Below are 18,260 nucleotides of genomic sequence, written 5' to 3'. Positions count from 1 at the left end.
TCCCACCAGAAAGTGAGATACATATGTCAGACCTCAACAGTCTTTTAAACCACTTGCCTGTGGATTTATGTGCGATACAGTCGTGTCTGAATTCACATTCTTATGCAAAGCTCCCTCTTCAGACTTACAGTGCTGTGCTAATAGACTTTTGCTATGGTATGTGACTGATAATAGCTGGGGGGAGAGGTTAACATAAAACTAAATGCTAAGCCATCTCCTAGGTGTTGATCTAGCCAGAAAACTTGTATTAAATATATGCACAGCTTTGCCTCCACTATTCTTCGAACATATCAGTTAAAATGCATTAGCTCACAGGTTCTAACAAGCACATCAATCAAAAAACAGCCGGGAGGTGCTAGCAGCCTTTGATGTCTCAGATCAGATAGGGATACTACAGTAGACAGTTATACATGTGGTTATGAATGTGGCCAACTCCTGGTCAAGATTGAAGCCTGGCCTTCCCCACAGAGCCGATTCAGCTCAGGCGCATCAGCCCGTGTAGACCGTTAGCGATGCACTGCCATCCTCCTTTGGATGCAGGCAGCTGCAGAAGAAAAGGCGCTCCACATCCGTCCCAAGCATAACCCACATCACCATCTGCATCACTGGATCTGTCCTACTATTAGTGTCAGGAGAAGACTATGGCTCGTGGCTATAACACGAGGAGGACACCGAGAGCCACAAGTGACTAGGGGGATTTTACTGCTGCCCACTAAACAGTAAGGGAACGACAAGACCCATGGCTGCAGTCCCTACGCTCTGTAACTGACTTTAGCCCTCCCTGTTTTTCATTTCCCTCCATTCCTCCCCAATGATAAAATGGTTGAAAACATTTTATTGTGGACAAAACTCAATACATTTTTCACCATTTTTCAGGAGCAAACAGATAAACCAGATGTAAAAACTTGTATGAAGAAGCCCCAAGAAAAATTCAGCTGAAAGATAGTTTGGCAGTCTTTAGGAGATGTGTAAGGTGAGCTGGATTACACATGCTTCCACCTGTACCCAATAAAAAATTGTTAAAGAGGGAAATTTTGCCATCAGTTATAATGCCTGTAATTGCATTAAAATCATAGGAGTGGTATTACGTCAGTCAGTGCGAAATCTACAGAAAATTTCTTTGTGTTCTAAATAAGGACCAGCACCAAATAAATGGATTCTTATTTCTACAAATGTTGTTGGGTTTAAACTAAATCAAGCTTCCTGGCTGCCCTTACCTTTATAAATTGAACTAACCTAAAGCCTGAACATCAAAGTCCGGTGCATTATATTTGCTGAATAATAAAATGTTTGACTCACACAGCCAGAGGTAGACCAAGTTCCCATTGAATCCAATTTTGATATAAGTTTACTAATGGAAAGCAGAAAGAATTGGTAGTGCTTCATTTTGAGTGCATACAGGCCTAGATAGGCTATTTAGGAAGAAAATTGGGGGGCTCCCAAAATTTCTGCATCTATTTTTTTCAGCAACTTTGATACTTAGCTCACATAAAAGCAGAAATTATGGGGAAACAGATAACCATGTTAAATCACATGATCCTCCTCCTAAAAAAAATGTATACTTCTAATTAAAGTGATGATGGGCATTGTTTTGCTTTTTCCCATTACTTCCGACTATCCAAACACTTAGGCAAAATCACAGGTTTTCTCTCTTATCCCTGTTATCCTGCTTAACAAAGAGCAACTGTTAATGACATCAAAATCAATAAATAAATGGAAAAAAAACCCAAACTAATCATGCATATCACAAAAGACAGAGGAACAATCTCCATAAATAACCTTGTTCGGTACAGTTATTTGCCCTGAATGGCAATGGATTCCCTTCCTCCGCATGAAGCCAAACCACTCATGCTGCTCAACAACTAATAAGAGAGTGCTTAAAACAGAAGCCTTGATTGAGGCTGAACCTTTCAGTAGTCACAAGCAGCGATGGGAAAAGAGTTCTGCAAATCAGATGAATTTCCGACAAAAAAAGTGGCTTAAGGTTATTGGAAGTGTTCTTCTGAGATTTTTTTATAACAGCATCAGGTCTTTAATCCCCTATTCAATGGGCCTAATGTGCCACCTGCTGTTTTAATTCTAAATTATAACAGTTTGTGAAGGAAGCTATCGTTCTGCAGCATTTAAAACAAACAGGCTGAAAAAGCGTGGGCTTTTTTTTTTTTTTAATTTTGGAAACAGCAGTTTATACAAACACGGGCAAAGAAATTAAAGTGTCACCGTTGTTAATACTGCTCAGATACTGATAACACTTAGGTCTAAGCCCTAAAAACCTGTTCTTGCACTGTAAACTAAAATACGACGATCTATTACCTCCATCTGGTGGCTTACTTTGCATTACAATTTTTTGGTATCCCCTTAATAGCTTTTTTCCAAGAAGCACAAGAAATTTATTAAAAAGACAAGTTTTATGCCTTTTCTAGGTTTTTATCCCACTAGCTGAAATTCCGCAAAAGTTCAGTACGTTTGCCTTTCTAAATCTTGATTTACACAAAATACGATTGGAGTTGATACGGATCGGATAGGATACGGATTGCAAATATGTGTGCACGTGCCTTCTAGTCTTGAATAATCCAGCTAAACTCACTGGGGTTATTCACGGAAACAGATTTATACATTTGCGAGACTATACGGGTGGCGTGTAGCAACACCGCACATTTGTTAGGAAGCAAACCTTTTGTAAATGTTCCTTCCCAACTTGAGCTGCGTTCACGTAGCGCAAAGTATTTACGCGCCTGCCTGCGCGTTCACAGCAGCGCGGCTAGCAACGAGGGGAAAACAAGGCAACTGCCGAGCTCTTCACTAAAACGCTTTCCTGGATATTATACAAAGGCCAGGAAAACGTTTGTCTTAATCACGGAGCTGTTGAGAAGAGTACAAAAACGCAAGCCCTTCCACCAGAGCCCGGTTTGAAACCTGGGCGAGGAACCCTGAAACCCTCTTCGAGACAAATTCTTTATAGGCGAGTGCCACCTGGTGGAAAACCAGAAAGACTTGTCACACAAAAAAGCCGTTTTAAGGTGGTCGGGACCTTTTCAAATCGAAGACGTTAAACCAAAAAGTAACGGCAAAACATTACCACAAAGGTGCACCCGGCAGCTGGGTGGACGTGTCCTGGGTGGACACCGAAGTGGCCCAGCTCTAGTCCGCGCTGATCGACGCGTTACACCGATTACGCCGACAGACTAGGAGATGTGCGTATTTTTAATTAATATCTTTGCAAGCATAACTATTTTGAATTCACGTTAAGTTCAAAACTAAATTATAAAAATGCTTTCCTTTCAGTTCTATGTTTCATAGACTGTATTTCTAGACTTTTAAACTTGTCATTCCCTACGTATTCAAAACACATCCAACTGCTGGGTATGTATCATATGCAACACAAAATTAACAGCACAAATGAACCATTTGTTGTGAGTTTTCTTATCCTAGGAAAAGCACGACAGAGTTGGGTACCCGTTACCAGATCTCCAAGATAAGGGCAGAGATTGGCACACATGTCTGACTCGAGGAAAAAATTAGGCCTCTGTTGTAACTGAATGGATGTTTCCGCTCCTGACTTAACGGGCAGTAGTCGCAGCCTCTCAAAGCCAAGACTGCTCAAAAAGTCCAGCATTTCCTGCTGTGTACCAAGGAAAATCCCTCATTTGAGGCCCAGTTCTGGTTTTGCTCATCGCTATGTGGGACAACAGCACTTTTGTGGAATAAGTAACTGGAAAATCGGGTTCATCTTTTCACGTGTTTTTTGCACAACGTCTAAAAATGTGCGTTTCTAAACTTGTATGATTTACAGAACACCACGGGAAATACATGTATCATCAGAAGTTAGCGGGCAATCAGACTGTGCAATTGACACAGAAGTGTGGCTCCAAGTTTATCTGACATAGTTTAAATTAGGAAGAAAGCCCTTTGGTTTAGATTTAGCAGCATAAATGGGACACTCCATCCTAAGGGAACAGTGGATACATGAAATTTTAGCAATGCTCGCTCTGTCACAAAGATAATATATTCTGCTACTTCTGTTTTCAACCTCTGAGTTTTACACTTGTGTAAAATGCAGTGTCAACTAACACTGAAGCATCGTTAATTTGGAAGTCCAGGAGTTGCCACCGACAGGTACGCTGCTTCTGTTTTCATTCACACATTTGCTCACCACTTCTTTGCCCTCATCCTCCAAAAAGGCTTCAACAAGGAGAAAGCAGTATTACTTGGGCTGCGCACCTCGCACGCGTGTTGCATATAAAGAATCAAGTGGAGTAGCCGTGCCACTACAGTTGGCTATGGCTTCAGAGGAAAATACTGGTTGCACCTACGTAAATGTCTGTGATTAGTGATTCAGAAGGAACCATTCCCCAGAAGTACAGGTGCACAGCTGACTGTAGCTATTAGGGCCGTGAAAGGGCAGGAATTGCTTTTTAAAAAAAAAAAAAGAAAAGGACAAACCACGAACACGACCAGGGATCTCCCTCTCTCCTTCCCCCCTCCCTCCCTCCCTCCGTTCCCGCCAGGAGCTCCGGGCCGTCCACCTGCCGCTCCCCAGCCCCGGGCGGAGACCCGAGCCCCCGGCCGGCGGGGCGGGGGCGGACGGCCGCCCGCAGCCCGTCCAGGCGCTCCGACGAGCGACGTGCGTCCCGCGGAGCGGAGCTGAGCGCGGGGCGACGGCGACGGCGGCGGACCCCCCCGCCCCGCACCGACCGCGGGCCGAGCCCGGCCGCCCTCGGGGGCCGGGGGGAAGGACACCCCCGCCGCCGGGCGGGCCCCGGGGAGGGGGAGCCGCGGGGGCGGGGGAAGGGGCCGCGCCGCGGCAGGGCGCAGCCCGCCCCGGGCCCGGCAGCCAAGGGCCGACCCCGGGCTCTGCCCGCCGCGCCGCGCCCCGTCCCGCCCCGTCGGGGGCGGTGGGGGGGAAGGCGGGGGGCGGGGGCCGCCCGCGGCCGCGTTACGCACGCAGTGAGCTCAGCGGCCCGGGCCGAGGGGCGGCGCGGCGGGGGGCGGCGGGCCGCGCCGGGGGTGGGGGCGGCCCGGGCAAACCCCATAAAGGGCGGCAGCGGCCGCCCCGGCCGCCGCACTCACCCCGCACGGCGGAGGCGCCCGGACCGCAGCGAAGGGGGCCCGGCCGGCCCGGCGCGGAGGGCCGGGGGTAGCGTTCACGCTCTTTTCTGCTCCGCTCTGCAAGGACGGGAGGCTTCTCGGCGCTCGCCTCCCCCCGCTCCGTGGGGCCGTGGAAGTGCAGGCGAGGCCGTCGCGGGGCTGCCGGAGGGGCGAGCGGAGACTCGCCGGAGGTTCCTCCCCGACCGCTGCTGCTGGGGCGAGCTGAGGAGGCGGCGGGAAGGAGAAACGGCAGCGAGAGAAAGAGGACAGACAGACGGAGAGACAGGCGGGGGCAACGGCTGCTCCCCTCGCAGACCCTCGTTCCCCGCCGCCGTGCCCCGGCCATGGGGAAGCCGACGCCGCCTCTGCAGTGACCGCGGGACCCGGCGCCCGCCCGGCCCTGTGCCACAGAGAGAAACTCAGAGACCCCCAAAACCCGAAAGCAAAAACTCCAAATATATTTCTATCTCTGTCTCTAAACAAATAAAGAAATAAAAAGGGCTCCGTCAAGCCAGCGGCCGCAGCAGCAAGCCTCCCCCGCCCCGAGCTCGGCGGCCGCCATGAGGACCGGGGGGCGCCTGCCGGTGCCGGTGCTGGTGCCGGTGCTGGCGGCGCTGCTGGGGCCGTGCAGCGCCCAGCTCCCCGCCGAGCGGCAGGCGCTGGTGGTGCCGCGGCGCCTGGGCGCTGCCGGCGGCCGGGAGCGCTTCCGCCTGGAGGCCTTCGGGGAGCGGCTGACGCTGGAGCTGGAGCCGGACAGCAGCTTCCTGGCCCCGGACTTCACCCTGCAGTACCTGGGCGGGCCGCCGCCGCCGCCGGAGGACGACCTCTCCCGCTGCTTCTACTCCGGCACCGTCAACCGGGACCCGAGCTCCGCCGCCGCCCTCAGCCTCTGCGCGGGGATGCGCGGCGCCTTCTCGCTGCGGGGCCGCCAGTACCTCATCCAGCCGGCCCCCGGCACCGCGCACCGCCGCGGCCCCCACCTCCTCCGCCTCCGCGGGACCCGCCGGGCCGCCCCCGCCGCCCGCTGCGCCGTGGCCGAGACGGGGGCGGAGGCAGCGGGGCCGGAGCCGGAGCCCGAGCCCGAGCCCGCCGGGCACGCAGGTACCGTCGGGGCGCCGCGCCGCCCTCTGCGGGGACGGGAGGGGAGGGGAGGAGAGGGGGCATCTGCCTCGCCCTGCGCCCATCTGCGCCCCCGCCCCGACGGGGGCTGGCGGCGGGGCCCCGGCCGGTGCTTCCCCTCATCCCCACCCCGAGGGGCGGCGGGGGGTGCTCCCACCTGGGTGCGGGTCCGGGTATCGTCCCTCCACCCGGCGGCGACTCAGGGGGTTATTAAGCCCAGGCTGCCGAAGTTTGGGGGCGGGAGCCGGGCGCGACGCCATGGGGTACATCCCTTGGGTGCAAACCTTGAGTATCGGTGGGTTTTGGGTGCCTTATGGTGGTCTCTGACAGCGGTGTTTCTCTTGCTGCGCTAACCTGTGCTTTCCCTCCCTTTCCCTCGCTCTTTTTAATGCAGAAGCGAGAAGCAGAAGGAAGAAGAGGTTCGTATCCAGTCCCCGCTATGTGGAGACCATGCTGGTAGCCGACCAGTCCATGGCCGAGTTCCACGGCAGCGGGCTGAAGCACTATCTCCTGACGCTGCTCTCCGTGGCGGCCAAGCTGTACAAGCACCCCAGCATCCGCAACTCCATCAGCCTCGTGGTGGTGAAAATCATGGTCATTTACGAGGAGCGGAAGGGACCTGATATCTCTTCCAACGCAGCCCTGACTTTGAGAAACTTCTGCAGCTGGCAGAAGCAGCACAACCCGCCCAGTGACCGGCACGCCGAACACTACGACACAGCAATCCTCTTCACCAGGCAGGTGAGGGACACGGAGGTCAAATCCATCCCCACGCCCATTGCTCCCTACCCCCAGAGACCCCCTCTGCCAGGACACCTCCGAAAAAGAGTTCGGAGGCAGTCTTGTGTCATCACAGCTTCAGTAAAGTAGGCTAAAAATGCAATTAACTGCTTTTTATTTAGTCGTTTATTTTGCTGTTTGCACTGTCTCAGGTGAAATTCACAGTATGTGCAACGTATTTCTGCCTCGTGTATTTTTAGCAGATTCAGTATGGAAATTATGCATTTTATTTCTACGTGTAACCCTTGTGTATGTTCCAAAGACAAATTTTTGCCATCATACCCATTGAAGTGCTGAATATTTATGCTCTTTCCATAAGTAAAGGCAAACCGCCAGGGCTGGGTGTTTCTTGCCAAGGTTAAGTCTCTGATCTGATTAATAATGAAACTGCCTTTTTTTACAGGACCTTTGCGGTGCCAAGACATGTGATACTCTTGGGATGGCTGATGTGGGAACAGTTTGTGATCTAAACCGCAGTTGCTCTATCATAGAAGACGACGGTTTACAGGCTGCCTTTACAACAGCCCACGAACTAGGTACTTGAAACTTTGAAAGGCGATTTCATGTGATTAATTGAAGCCAGCTCGATGCCGTAAGGCAAAGAGCTGCCCAGCGCACACGGCGGGCTCGCCCTGCTGGGCACGGAGCACCCTGCGCTCCCCGGCGCAGGCGGGAGGAGGCAAAGCTTTGCCATGTAGCAGGGTTGAACTGTGGAAAGCAAATCCGGTCTGCACAGCATTGTCTGCGAGAGCTGTGTATTTGGCTGATTGCAGGAAAAAAAGCATGTGAGAAGCCTGTGAGGGGAGCGAAGATACAGTGCCATCTGCTTAAAGTTTGGCAGTATTCAGGTTCAGGTTATTATTTAAAGACCAGGTTATGAGCAACTCTAGAGTAATATTTAAAATAGTATTGGTAATGCATAGGACAGACTTCCTAAAATCACAAGCTTTCCTTCTTTTTTTTTTTTAAGGCCACGTGTTTAACATGCCTCATGACGATGCAAAGCAGTGTGCTGGTATTAATGGAATAAGCCGGGATTTCCACATGATGGCATCTATGCTTTCCAATCTGGATCGCAGCCAGCCTTGGTCTCCGTGTAGTGCCTACATGATTACAACATTTTTGGATAATGGTCATGGTAAGATTATTAAGCTTTCCATTCATGTGGCATTTAGCTCTTGTGTTTTACTGCTTTGCTTTTTTTTTTTTTCCTTTCTTTTTTCTTTTTCTTAACAGAGTGCTTTCTGCTACAGCATAGAGTTAACCTTTTACATCCTGCAAATGAATTTAGAAGACCCTTAGTTTTACAAAAACGGTGGCACAAATTGGCTCAAAGACTTATGCTGCAAAGCAAATGCAGTTCCAGAGATGGAAATATATTTTTCCCTTTTGAAACCGAACTCACTGACAGCATCGTCTGCTTTTTTGTTTTTTCTTTTTTCTTCCTTTTCAGGTGAGTGTTTGTTGGACAAGCCCCACAAACCAATCCAGCTTCCTTCTGACTTGCCTGGCACGTTGTACGACGCCAACAGACAGTGCCAGTTTACATTTGGAGATGAGTCCAAGCACTGCCCCGATGCAGCCAGTACGTGTACGACGCTGTGGTGTACTGGCACTTCTGGAGGACTGCTCGTGTGCCAAACCAAACACTTCCCTTGGGCTGACGGCACCAGTTGCGGGGAAGGGAAGTGGTGCATGAATGGCAAGTGTGTGAATAAAACTGAGAAGAAGCATTATGATGTAAGTATTAAAAAAGCCATCAGAATATATCCTGGGTTGCAGAGTAGCACAGATAATGCTTCAGTGGGAGTAATCAAAAGAACTTGAATAAATGGAGGCAGATAGCTAATAAAACAAACTTGGAGGTTTTTTTTACAAGTGGCTTAGGTAAAAATGAGCATGGCTGTGGGTTTTGTGGTTTGGTTTGGTTTTGCTTTTACTGTATTAACTTTTTTGTTCTGCTTTTGCTTGTCATTCCAGACACCGGTGCATGGGAGCTGGGGCTCCTGGGGGGCATGGGGAGAGTGCTCCCGGACCTGCGGCGGTGGAGTGCAGTACTCCTTCAGGGAGTGCGACAACCCCGTCCCGAGGAATGGGGGGAAATACTGTGAAGGGAAGCGGGTGCAATACAGATCATGTAACATCGAGGACTGTCCGGACAATGATGGTAATCTTTTGCCCATTTCTGAGGCGGAGGAAGGGTATCTTGTCGAGGAAGAGCATGTACAAGAGATGATCTAATGTCCACCTGTCTTTCCTCTGCCTGCAGGCAAAACCTTTAGGGAGGAACAATGTGAAAAGCACAATGAGTTTTCCAAGTCTCCATTTGGAAGCGGACCTGCAGTGGAGTGGACACCCAAGTTTGCTGGTGTATCTCCAAAAGACAGATGCAAGCTGGTCTGCCGAGCAAAAGGAACAGGATACTTCTTTGTTTTACAGCCAAAGGTATTTCAAAACTATACCTCTTCCATCTAATCATGAATAAGATTTTTATTTCCTCTAAGTCTTTATGTGAAGTTAAGAGTCAAGGAGTGTAGAAATCTGAAATTATGTCCTTCTTGTATTTAAGCTAGGTTCTTCCTTCTCCTCTTCCTACATGTACAGCTTGATCAGTGCAAGCATGCTTTAAATGTTCTGGCACAGTCCTTCCAGTTATTTCACACGTACTGCCTCTTCTACCCACTCCACCCTAGTTTCCTTTCCTCTCCTTCCACCAATTTGATTACATTGAGATATGTTTGGAAAACTGTGGGTGTTCTTTGCCAAAACATTGGTGCTTTCTCATACCAGTTACTAATATGCTGACAGCTTAAAATAAACAGAAGGAAAAATGTTCGTCTTGCATAGCTACTTGAATTCACCGTCATAAGATGTTGAGAGCCAATAACTACCAGGGCGATGACACAGATGACACATGTTTTTTGTAGAGCAGTACTCCTAGAAATAGAAGATACATTGAACATCATTAAAAGCAATTTTGGTCCTGTACTTCGAGGACATGACTACCTTCTAGTGACATTAGAAAACAACATTCTTTCTTTATATGAAATGAGAAGAACAGTTTTGTGGGTGGAGGGGTTTGAGGGGGGTGTTAACAGAAAGTGAAATTGGTTGTTTTCTCCTGTCACCATGGCATCGTTTTTGCAAGTGAGATGAAGTAGTACTACATACCACCAACTATCTATAGGCTGCTTTGGTTTTTGGTTTCAAAAGCCTTGAAAATACAGGTGCTGCAGGTCTTCCACCTGTCCATATTTTGTATGTGTCTGTATTACCCAATTTCAAAGCAATGTGCATCTTCTAACCAAAGGCCCTACTGCTTCTTTCCTGCAAAGGTTGTGGATGGTACCCCATGTAGCCCCGATTCCACCTCCGTCTGCGTCCAGGGACAGTGCGTAAAGGCTGGCTGCGACCGTATGATAGGATCCAATAAGAAGTTTGACAAATGCGGTATCTGCGGTGGTAACGGATCCACTTGCAAGAAAGTGTCTGGCACACTTGTTAGAGCAAAGTGAGTGTATAACTGCTGCTATTATTTTGTTCTGGTGAATGTTTTGTGGGTGTAAGTTTTGGGTTTCCACATCAGTGAGGTGTTGCCCCAGTTTATTGTTGGAACTGAGATTTCATCTGTCGGAGCCACCTGACTAAAGATAACTTACAGTCAGGTCCCAGCAAAAGGAAGCCCCTTCCACGTGGGCATGCCTCTGCCGGAGCAATAACGTGGGATGTGACTTTGCAAATCCCTTAATCCATTAATTCAATTAGGTCGGCAGCTCATGAGCTTAACGCTTTGGCTTCAAATGAAATTCAGTCTTGTACTGGGCAGCTTCTCCCCTTTTGCAGGGAAGAGCCGAGGACTCAGTCTTTCTCTTTTCTCTTGGGCAGACCCGGCTACCATGATGTCGTCACCATTCCAGCCGGGGCGACGAACATCGAGGTGAAGCAGCGAAACCACAGGGGCGCAAGACACGACGGCAGCTTCCTCGCCATCAAAGCTGCAGATGGCACCTACATCCTCAACGGCGATTACACCCTGTCGACGCTGGAGCAGGACATCACCTACAAGGGCAGCGTGCTGAGGTACAGCGGCTCCTCCGCTGCCCTGGAGAGGATCCGCAGTTTCAGCCCTCTGAAGGAGCCTCTGACCATCCAGGTCCTCACGGTGGGGGACCTACCACAGCCGAAGATCAAGTTCACCTATTTCGTGAAGAAGCCCGCGCAGCCTGGGTCGGAGAAGGCACCCAGTCGAAAGAAAGAGTCCTTCAATGCCATCAGGGAGATCATCTCCTCTGAGTGGGTCATCGAGGAGTGGGGCGAGTGCTCCAAGTCGTGCGGCTCGGGCTGGCAGCGGCGGGCGGTGGAGTGCCGGGACCCCCGGGGGCGGCCGGCTGCTGACTGCGCCCGGGAGCTGAAGCCCAGCGACATCCGTCCCTGCGCCGACATGCCCTGCCCACAGTGGCAGCTGGGGGACTGGTCGCCCTGCTCTAAGACGTGCGGGAAAGGTTTCAAGAAGAGATTGTTGAAATGCATTTCTTACGACGGCAGCGTGCTGCCGCAAGAAAGCTGTGAGCCTTCCAAGAAACCAAAACACCTAATAGACTTCTGCAACGTTACGGACTGCAGTTAAATACTATAAGTTGGGAAAGCTAATTTTTTTTTTTTATTTTTTATTTTTTTCCTTCAGAACAATGCACTGAAAAACAGAGGGCTAGAGGCAGCGCATGTGTTTTTGCATATGAAATTCGTGGTGAGGATCCGTTCAGGTGGGACAGTGCAAATAGCTTTAGTTGGCGTTGCATCCTAAAAATACCCTGCCAACTGAAAATTTGATAAGATAGCAGACCCATGTCACTCACTCGTCTTCAGCAGATAAGGCCCGAGAGCGTTATAATTGCCTTTTTTTAAGTCTGTTACAAATTAAACAAAACATGAGCAGTGCCCAAAATACATTTAAGCAAACATTTGGGGGTTTGGTTATTTCTCCCTTCTTTTGGATTTATACTGTGGTACTGATCAAGTCCCCATGTGTAGGAAGGGGAAGGAAAGGGGAGTGGAAAGATAGCTTAAAATAACTGGTCAGGGCTTACCTACCTCACGAAGGGCAAAAAACAGGATTGGAAAAGGAGCTTTAACTATGTCATTCATGGCTGCTATTGTTTCAGAGAATAGTTTTATATAAAAATAAAGCCATATTCTCTACCTGTAAAGAGTAAGAAATATCAAGAACAGTCAGTCAACTCCACAAATGACTAGAATGTCATTTTTTTAAAGTATCTTTATGTCATCCCAATGTGCCTGTCCATTTCTCTCGTCCACTCCGATGCCGTTGCGGTGACATATGTAATCCAGAGGCTAGAAAAAGTGGAAATCTTCATGGAGCAGGTAGTGTCTCTGAGTAGTTGCTCTTTGTGCCTTCTGCATACCTTCCACTGGCTTTTCAGATTCGAGCTTGGTCCTACCATCCTGTCGACCAGACTGATGGCATTTGTGAGCATTTGAGTCATGCTTTCACATTCAAATCTTTTACCTTACCCCAGCCAATGGAAATTATTTGCATTTGGGTTAAAAAAAAAGATCAAAGAAACCCGCTATGAATGGGAACCTCTCCTACGTTGCCTCTGATGGGTTTGTAGTGCTCAAATCACTGATAAGGCGGGAAGACAAAGCTGAAGGATAGCAGGTCCATCCACAGCAATACGCCAACATTCGCATAATTGAAGTTTGTGCCAGTCCATAGACAATGAGAGAATATGGCTTTCCATATGTATATAGTAAAATATATTACTATAGATTTTATATACTTTATAAGTATTTTATATTTCTTTGCCTTCTGGGAAGGGTTATAATTTGTAATAAATGCATATAATGAGCGTATTTATTTTTATACTTCTTGTCTAATGTGATCTTCTAAGTTATCGCTTTTTTAAAAGGACATATAACAAGGATAGAGTATTTATACAGTATAATATGTTACTAGAGGTAATAAATGAACCCTATAAATTTTGGAAATGGAGCGTCTTTATTTCACTGGAGTAAAACTAGTCCATCGAGTGGAAAGAGTTTGGAACCTAAGGCACTATTACGAAAAAAGCTAAACCACATTTTTCAAAATGACTGGTAGCTTAGGCTACTAATTGACTGTGTTAGTGAAGGGGTTTGGAAAACTCTACCCATAATGTCATATACCACGTTAAAAGGGGTAATTTTGTATTTTATTTCTTAACTACTAAGAGGGTGCTCAGCACTGTTGTTTCATCTTTTAAAAAAAATGGAGTGCAACTAGACTGATGCCACTGGTTTTAATAACTGCTTACAGAGGGAGTATTGCTGTTAGTGGTGTTTATAACCAACAAAATATGTACAAAAGTAGCAGTTTTACCTGCTCCACTTAACCTTACCCTACTGGGAAAGCAGCAGTCAAAATTCAAACCCATTAGCTAGCAGTCAGAGGTTTCCCTCACAGATTTCTGGAGGGCCTCCTGATCATGCTTTTCTAATTAGAAGTACTGTATGAATGAGCCGTTCTAACGCTGTTGGTAACACGTTTTATAATGTTAAAATACACACTAAGCATCAAGAAACTGATTTTTGCTCCCTCATTTCTGATCTCATGACCACTGCAGTTGAGGGAAAATCTTCTGTTGAACTCAGTAGGATTTTTGCCATGGAATTTGAGACATCAGTCATTTATGAATACTTTTGGCTTTGTGTCATGTAAAAATCTATTAAAACTTCCTCTGCCAATGTTTGGACTCTGTCTTGCAGAAATAGTTCCCACTTTATTCCACGGATAAAATCCTGGCCCCTCTAAAGCACATAGAAAAATTCTCATCACGTCACACTTCATTGAGCATTACTTTGTCTTTGACATGCAAAAATACTGGGGAACATTTTATTTCTAGCATTATTTAGGAGGGAGCCAATCACTTTCTGTTTTTATAAATACTTGAGAGTATTTATAAATACAACAAATATTACTTTATTTAATTGTAGATATGTATATATACATGTATATTTTGCTACAGCAGGTTAAAATGAGGAATATATACATTTTCAAGAGAAAAAAACACATTTTTATTTTCATTTTCTGCTGTTGCTCTTTCTCCTTGTGGACTTCATATCCTGACATGTAGCTGTCGGTTGGTGTTGCTTGAAACCCTCTCCATTTAAGGGCCCAAAGAGCTACAGTCCTGACACTGCAAGACCCTGCCATATCTACAGAATTGGCGAGATCCCCTGACTTGTGGGTGATGGTGATTGCCCAAAGTTGCTCTCATCAACCTAGAAGAAACGTTCAAGGCAAGGCTAAAAAAGCCCTGCGGAGGAAACAGCTTCTCCCAGACCTACCCATATGAATTAAAGCAAGCCCAAGGTGCTGACACACTCTCACTTCTCGCAGTAGCGCTTAAGGAGGCTCTTGGGAGAGAAAAATGGTGTTTCACAGCCGCCGCCTTTCATGCTGAAGGGATTTGGATCCAATCAAATGCAGCAAATTCCCCCCCTTTTTTAACAAAAGGTGCTGAAGTGTTCTGCATTTGCGAAGTGCTTCACCCGCAGTACCTCGATTAGAGCAGTCAGCCTGTGGTGAACTAGAGCTAAGCGAGGAGTCAGAGGCGGTGAGGGAAATCAAACACATCCGGTATTTTACAATAACAGATGGCAATAACAACTTCTTTTTTTACACTCTTGCAAACAACTGCATAATAAAATGAGTGATGAACTATAAAAAGTTATGATATAATGGCAGCCTGTTTGCTATGGTGGCATTCATTTCTTTAGAGCATAAACATAGCAGCAGAAGGTCAACTCGTTACCCATATTTGTAGCATAGCTGACCAAGACCGCATTTCCAAGTCATAGTTTACTGACTACATGTTTTTCTTTGACTAGATCACGAATTCTCAGCAGTTGCATCTGTTATACAGTAATATGGTTCGTGAAATTATATCCTATTTTTAATAGAGCTGGGCTATAGAGAACGTGCTCCAAATAATGTATTAATTAAGCAATGCAATCAAAGAACTGCTCCCTTCCAAAGCGCCCTTTAGTTACAAGGAAGTCTGCTGCTCTGGGGGACCCAGCAAAGGGAAACAAGCAAAAACAGCGGAGCATAGTTTAGCTGTGTAGCAATCAAGATCACAATTAAACACATACCCTGCACCAAGAGTCTGGCAATTTATAGCTTTTATTACAAAGGACTGGAGAGTTAAGTGCTTTTTGTGTGCATGTTCGTTACTGTGAGCAGGAATCGCAACGCTTTATTACTGACTCATGAGGCACGCTCCCAGGAGCAGAAGTGGCACTGAAGCTTGTGTTGGGGTGAGTGTAAGAGCTGGTGCTTTCTGCCAGCCCAGGCTCTCTCTCCTTGGGCCAGGGCCACTGGTTCCACTGACGCCCAAGTGGGCTTCAGACCCTAGACGAAGATTGTTGTTTTCAACCAGGTTGTCTCGGCTGTCCAGCTTGACAGGTCGGGTGGGAGGTTTCCAGTGCCCAGCATTTCAGCTGAGGACAACCTCCCTCCAGTTTGGAGCCAAATTTGTCCAGCTTCCTCCCAGGTTCAGAGAAGCCAGATGCTATAGCCTGTTTTTTTTAACGTTTTGGTGTCATAAGATAAATGGCTCTAACTGAGAAGTGTGGACTTGGTAGATGAAATCCGTATCTTCAAGTATTTTCAGAGGTGTGGGGAGAAGCAGGTGTCTAAATGAAAGAAATGCGTCTTCCTTAATCACCCTTGGTTTCATTGCTTTCAAGGCTGAGTGGTCTTCCAGTTCTTGGTAAAGCTAAAGTCTCTGTTGGCAGAGTGGGGCAAATGGAAGCAATGTAGTGATGCCATTTGAAAGTCTTTGCCATTTCAGGCATCATGAGACTGAGGAAAAACTCTTTCCAGCCTTTCAGTGGCCTTAAAGAGCTTGGCATTGGGACAGAAGTCCAGTCTGAGGGCTAGATCTCCAGAACCCAATCTTCAAACTTCACCATCTAACTTAGAAAATAACTGGGACTTTGAAGAAGAAAATAGTTATGCTGGAGAACTACCTTCCAGGCTGATTAGATGTAAAATTGTGGTAACTACGCTGGGTAAGCACTGTAAATGGTGCTACTAGAAAATTTGGAGTAGCTGTTTTCCTGTGGCACTGTTAAAATCATAAATAATATGATTTACTGCTTGAAATTGTATTAACAGTAAATAGGAAGAAAAAAAAAAAGGGTTCTTAAGCCTCTGTGTTCCCCTCTCTTTAGTCCAATTGTTGTCATAAAAACAAGAGATGTTGGTGTTGCTTAAATAACTATTTTGCCACTGATTGTAATACATGTGGTTTCAGAGCAGAGAAAGGCTGGTTGCTATTATAGCAGTTGGTTCTGTTTGAGCTTTCAGAGTAAAGAAATAATTCTATATATCTGGTATGGAAAAAACCTGAAATTGTCTAGAGCTGATACATACTTTAGCAGCTGATACCTGCATTTCAGAGCCATCAGTTGCCTGAGCATATTCAGAGCTGTAATTTTAATGTCAGGACATCGACTTGGAGCGTAAAGGCCCCAGAGCTATGTATATGAACAGCACTCTGATTTGCCAGGTACTAGCAAAGCTGGCATTTCACTTTCTGAAATGCAGCTCCACATAGCTTGTAATGTGGCAACTGGATTCCTTTGTTTGTAGTTTCTCAGTAGCTTTCATTCAAATCAACATCTCCAAGCCCTATATATGTGTCAGTAAAGTCCGGCACACCTTGTACAGAAAAAAACAAGCGAGACTTTTGCTTTTATCATTGCCACATCGCAAGGGGGTAAGCAGATGCAAAGTAATGTGATTTGTTGAATGTTGTGGGACAAAGAGGCGATATGATCTAGGTGGGGGGAAAATTTTACACAAAATATCATAACCCACTAGCTAGGTTAGGGAATTGGAGAAGAAAATACTCCTAAAGAAATTTGGAAAGGCAGCTTCAGAAGAATAGCCCAGGCTCCTCAGCAAACACTCCCACCGTAATGTCTGGCTTCTGCTCATCAGCTGGCTATGAAATTGCTCGCACAGCTTTGCTTCAAGAGCCCGACGTTATTCTGGGCCTCATACACCTGGGAAAGCTTTTCATCCCATGCAGTTGCAAACATGCCTACCAACCACCATTTGGAGCAAAGATCAAATCCTGTGTGGTATGGTCACGACTGCTTAGTCCTCAAGGCACAGAGGGTATAATTAGGTGAAAAGCTTTCCCTAGCAAAGGTCACCCAAACATAGCAAACCGATCGCCCGCCCCCACACCCCCAAAAAGAGAGGCGAATCCCTAGGACATGTCTAGGCTACAACAGGAGTGTACGTAAGCATTCAGCAATAGACCTCATTTTGCATAAACATTTGCATTTTGCTCCATTTTGCATAAACAGAGTGCACTGTTATAACATGTGGAGGCAGAAGAGGAACAGACCAGGAGATTGCCACCTCTCCCAGCAGCACCCGCTTGGTAGCTTTTCTGTGGCAGCACCAAACCTTGATGCTTTCCTAGTAAAACAGCAGCTACAAACACGCATTCCTGCTTGATATTCCCCCTCAAAACTCAAGACAACCTATGTCGACAGAAGGGAAGTCAAAACATAGTTAACAGGTTCACAACAAGTGGTGCTATGAACACGGTGCTTTAATAAATGCTTGTGCTCCCGGAGCCTGGGGCAGGCTGATTACTGCTGGAGAAGAAACTAGCATCGTTTCGACTCGCAGATCTGTTTTACAGTACCCGACAGTGTAAGAGGGTCTTGTGCAAAAGAGGTTTACTGTTGGGCAATAGAAGTACAGTTTCATTCAGTACCTTTGCCTGTAAGCTGAGGTATAAGGGATAAAAGGCACTGAAGTCCTTTGTCGGATTGCAGCCTAGGACCATAAGCTAATGAGATCCCAGGTGCCTGGACAATATTTAAATGTGAGCATCCCAAACCTAAGTTGAACCAGTGCAAAATCTGTCATCCTTAATATACTGTAAGAATGCTATAAAACTAATTTGAGTTTCTACCAGTTCATGATTCTTCCCAGATATTCCATTTGAAAATTAATATTTTCTCCAATATTAGTTGCACTCAACTGTAATATATTTTCCTACAAGCACAAAAAGAGCTGGTTGTTCCAATATAGTGGGAACAATTGGAGCTAAGGGAAGAGGGAAGTCATATGGTAGAGATTATAATCAGGCAAGCTGAAAGCAGTGGCCGTTTTAATTGTGCACCAATATATTTTTCAGTATAACTAAGACAATATGCCCGTCTTCTCCCAAACAATTTAAATA

The 18,260-nt window shown here is 46.9% G+C and overlaps 1 protein-coding gene across 1 annotated transcript; it reads left to right on the top strand.

The window, feature by feature from the left end:
• Positions 1–5,049: 5,049 nt before the first annotated feature.
• Positions 5,050–13,891, top strand: ADAMTS1 (ADAM metallopeptidase with thrombospondin type 1 motif 1). Its single transcript, XM_075516979.1, has 9 exons — positions 5,050–6,189; positions 6,602–6,948; positions 7,391–7,523; positions 7,958–8,125; positions 8,441–8,727; positions 8,968–9,154; positions 9,257–9,432; positions 10,323–10,498; positions 10,873–13,891. Exons 1-9 carry the CDS (start codon positions 5,649–5,651, stop codon positions 11,612–11,614), a joined length of 2,757 nt encoding a protein of 918 aa, XP_075373094.1. The 5' UTR covers positions 5,050–5,648; the 3' UTR covers positions 11,615–13,891.
• The last annotated feature ends 4,369 nt before the right edge of the window (positions 13,892–18,260 follow it).

This window comes from Mycteria americana, chromosome 1 (genome assembly GCF_035582795.1).
Source record: "Mycteria americana isolate JAX WOST 10 ecotype Jacksonville Zoo and Gardens chromosome 1, USCA_MyAme_1.0, whole genome shotgun sequence".
In the NCBI taxonomy this organism is placed as follows: domain Eukaryota; kingdom Metazoa; phylum Chordata; class Aves; order Ciconiiformes; family Ciconiidae; genus Mycteria; species Mycteria americana.
This window is presented reverse-complemented; position numbering and strand designations above follow the sequence as displayed.

Coding starts and splice junctions, on each gene's coding strand:
- ADAMTS1 (XM_075516979.1), top strand. CDS start 5,649: ATGAGGACCGGGGGGCGCCTGCCGGTGCCGGTGCTGGTGCCGGTGCTG. Junction 6,949..7,390: donor CAATCCTCTTCACCAGGCAG/GTGAGGGACACG, acceptor CTTTTTTTACAG/GACCTTTGCGGTGCCAAGAC. Junction 7,524..7,957: donor TACAACAGCCCACGAACTAG/GTACTTGAAACT, acceptor TTTTTTTTTAAG/GCCACGTGTTTAACATGCCT.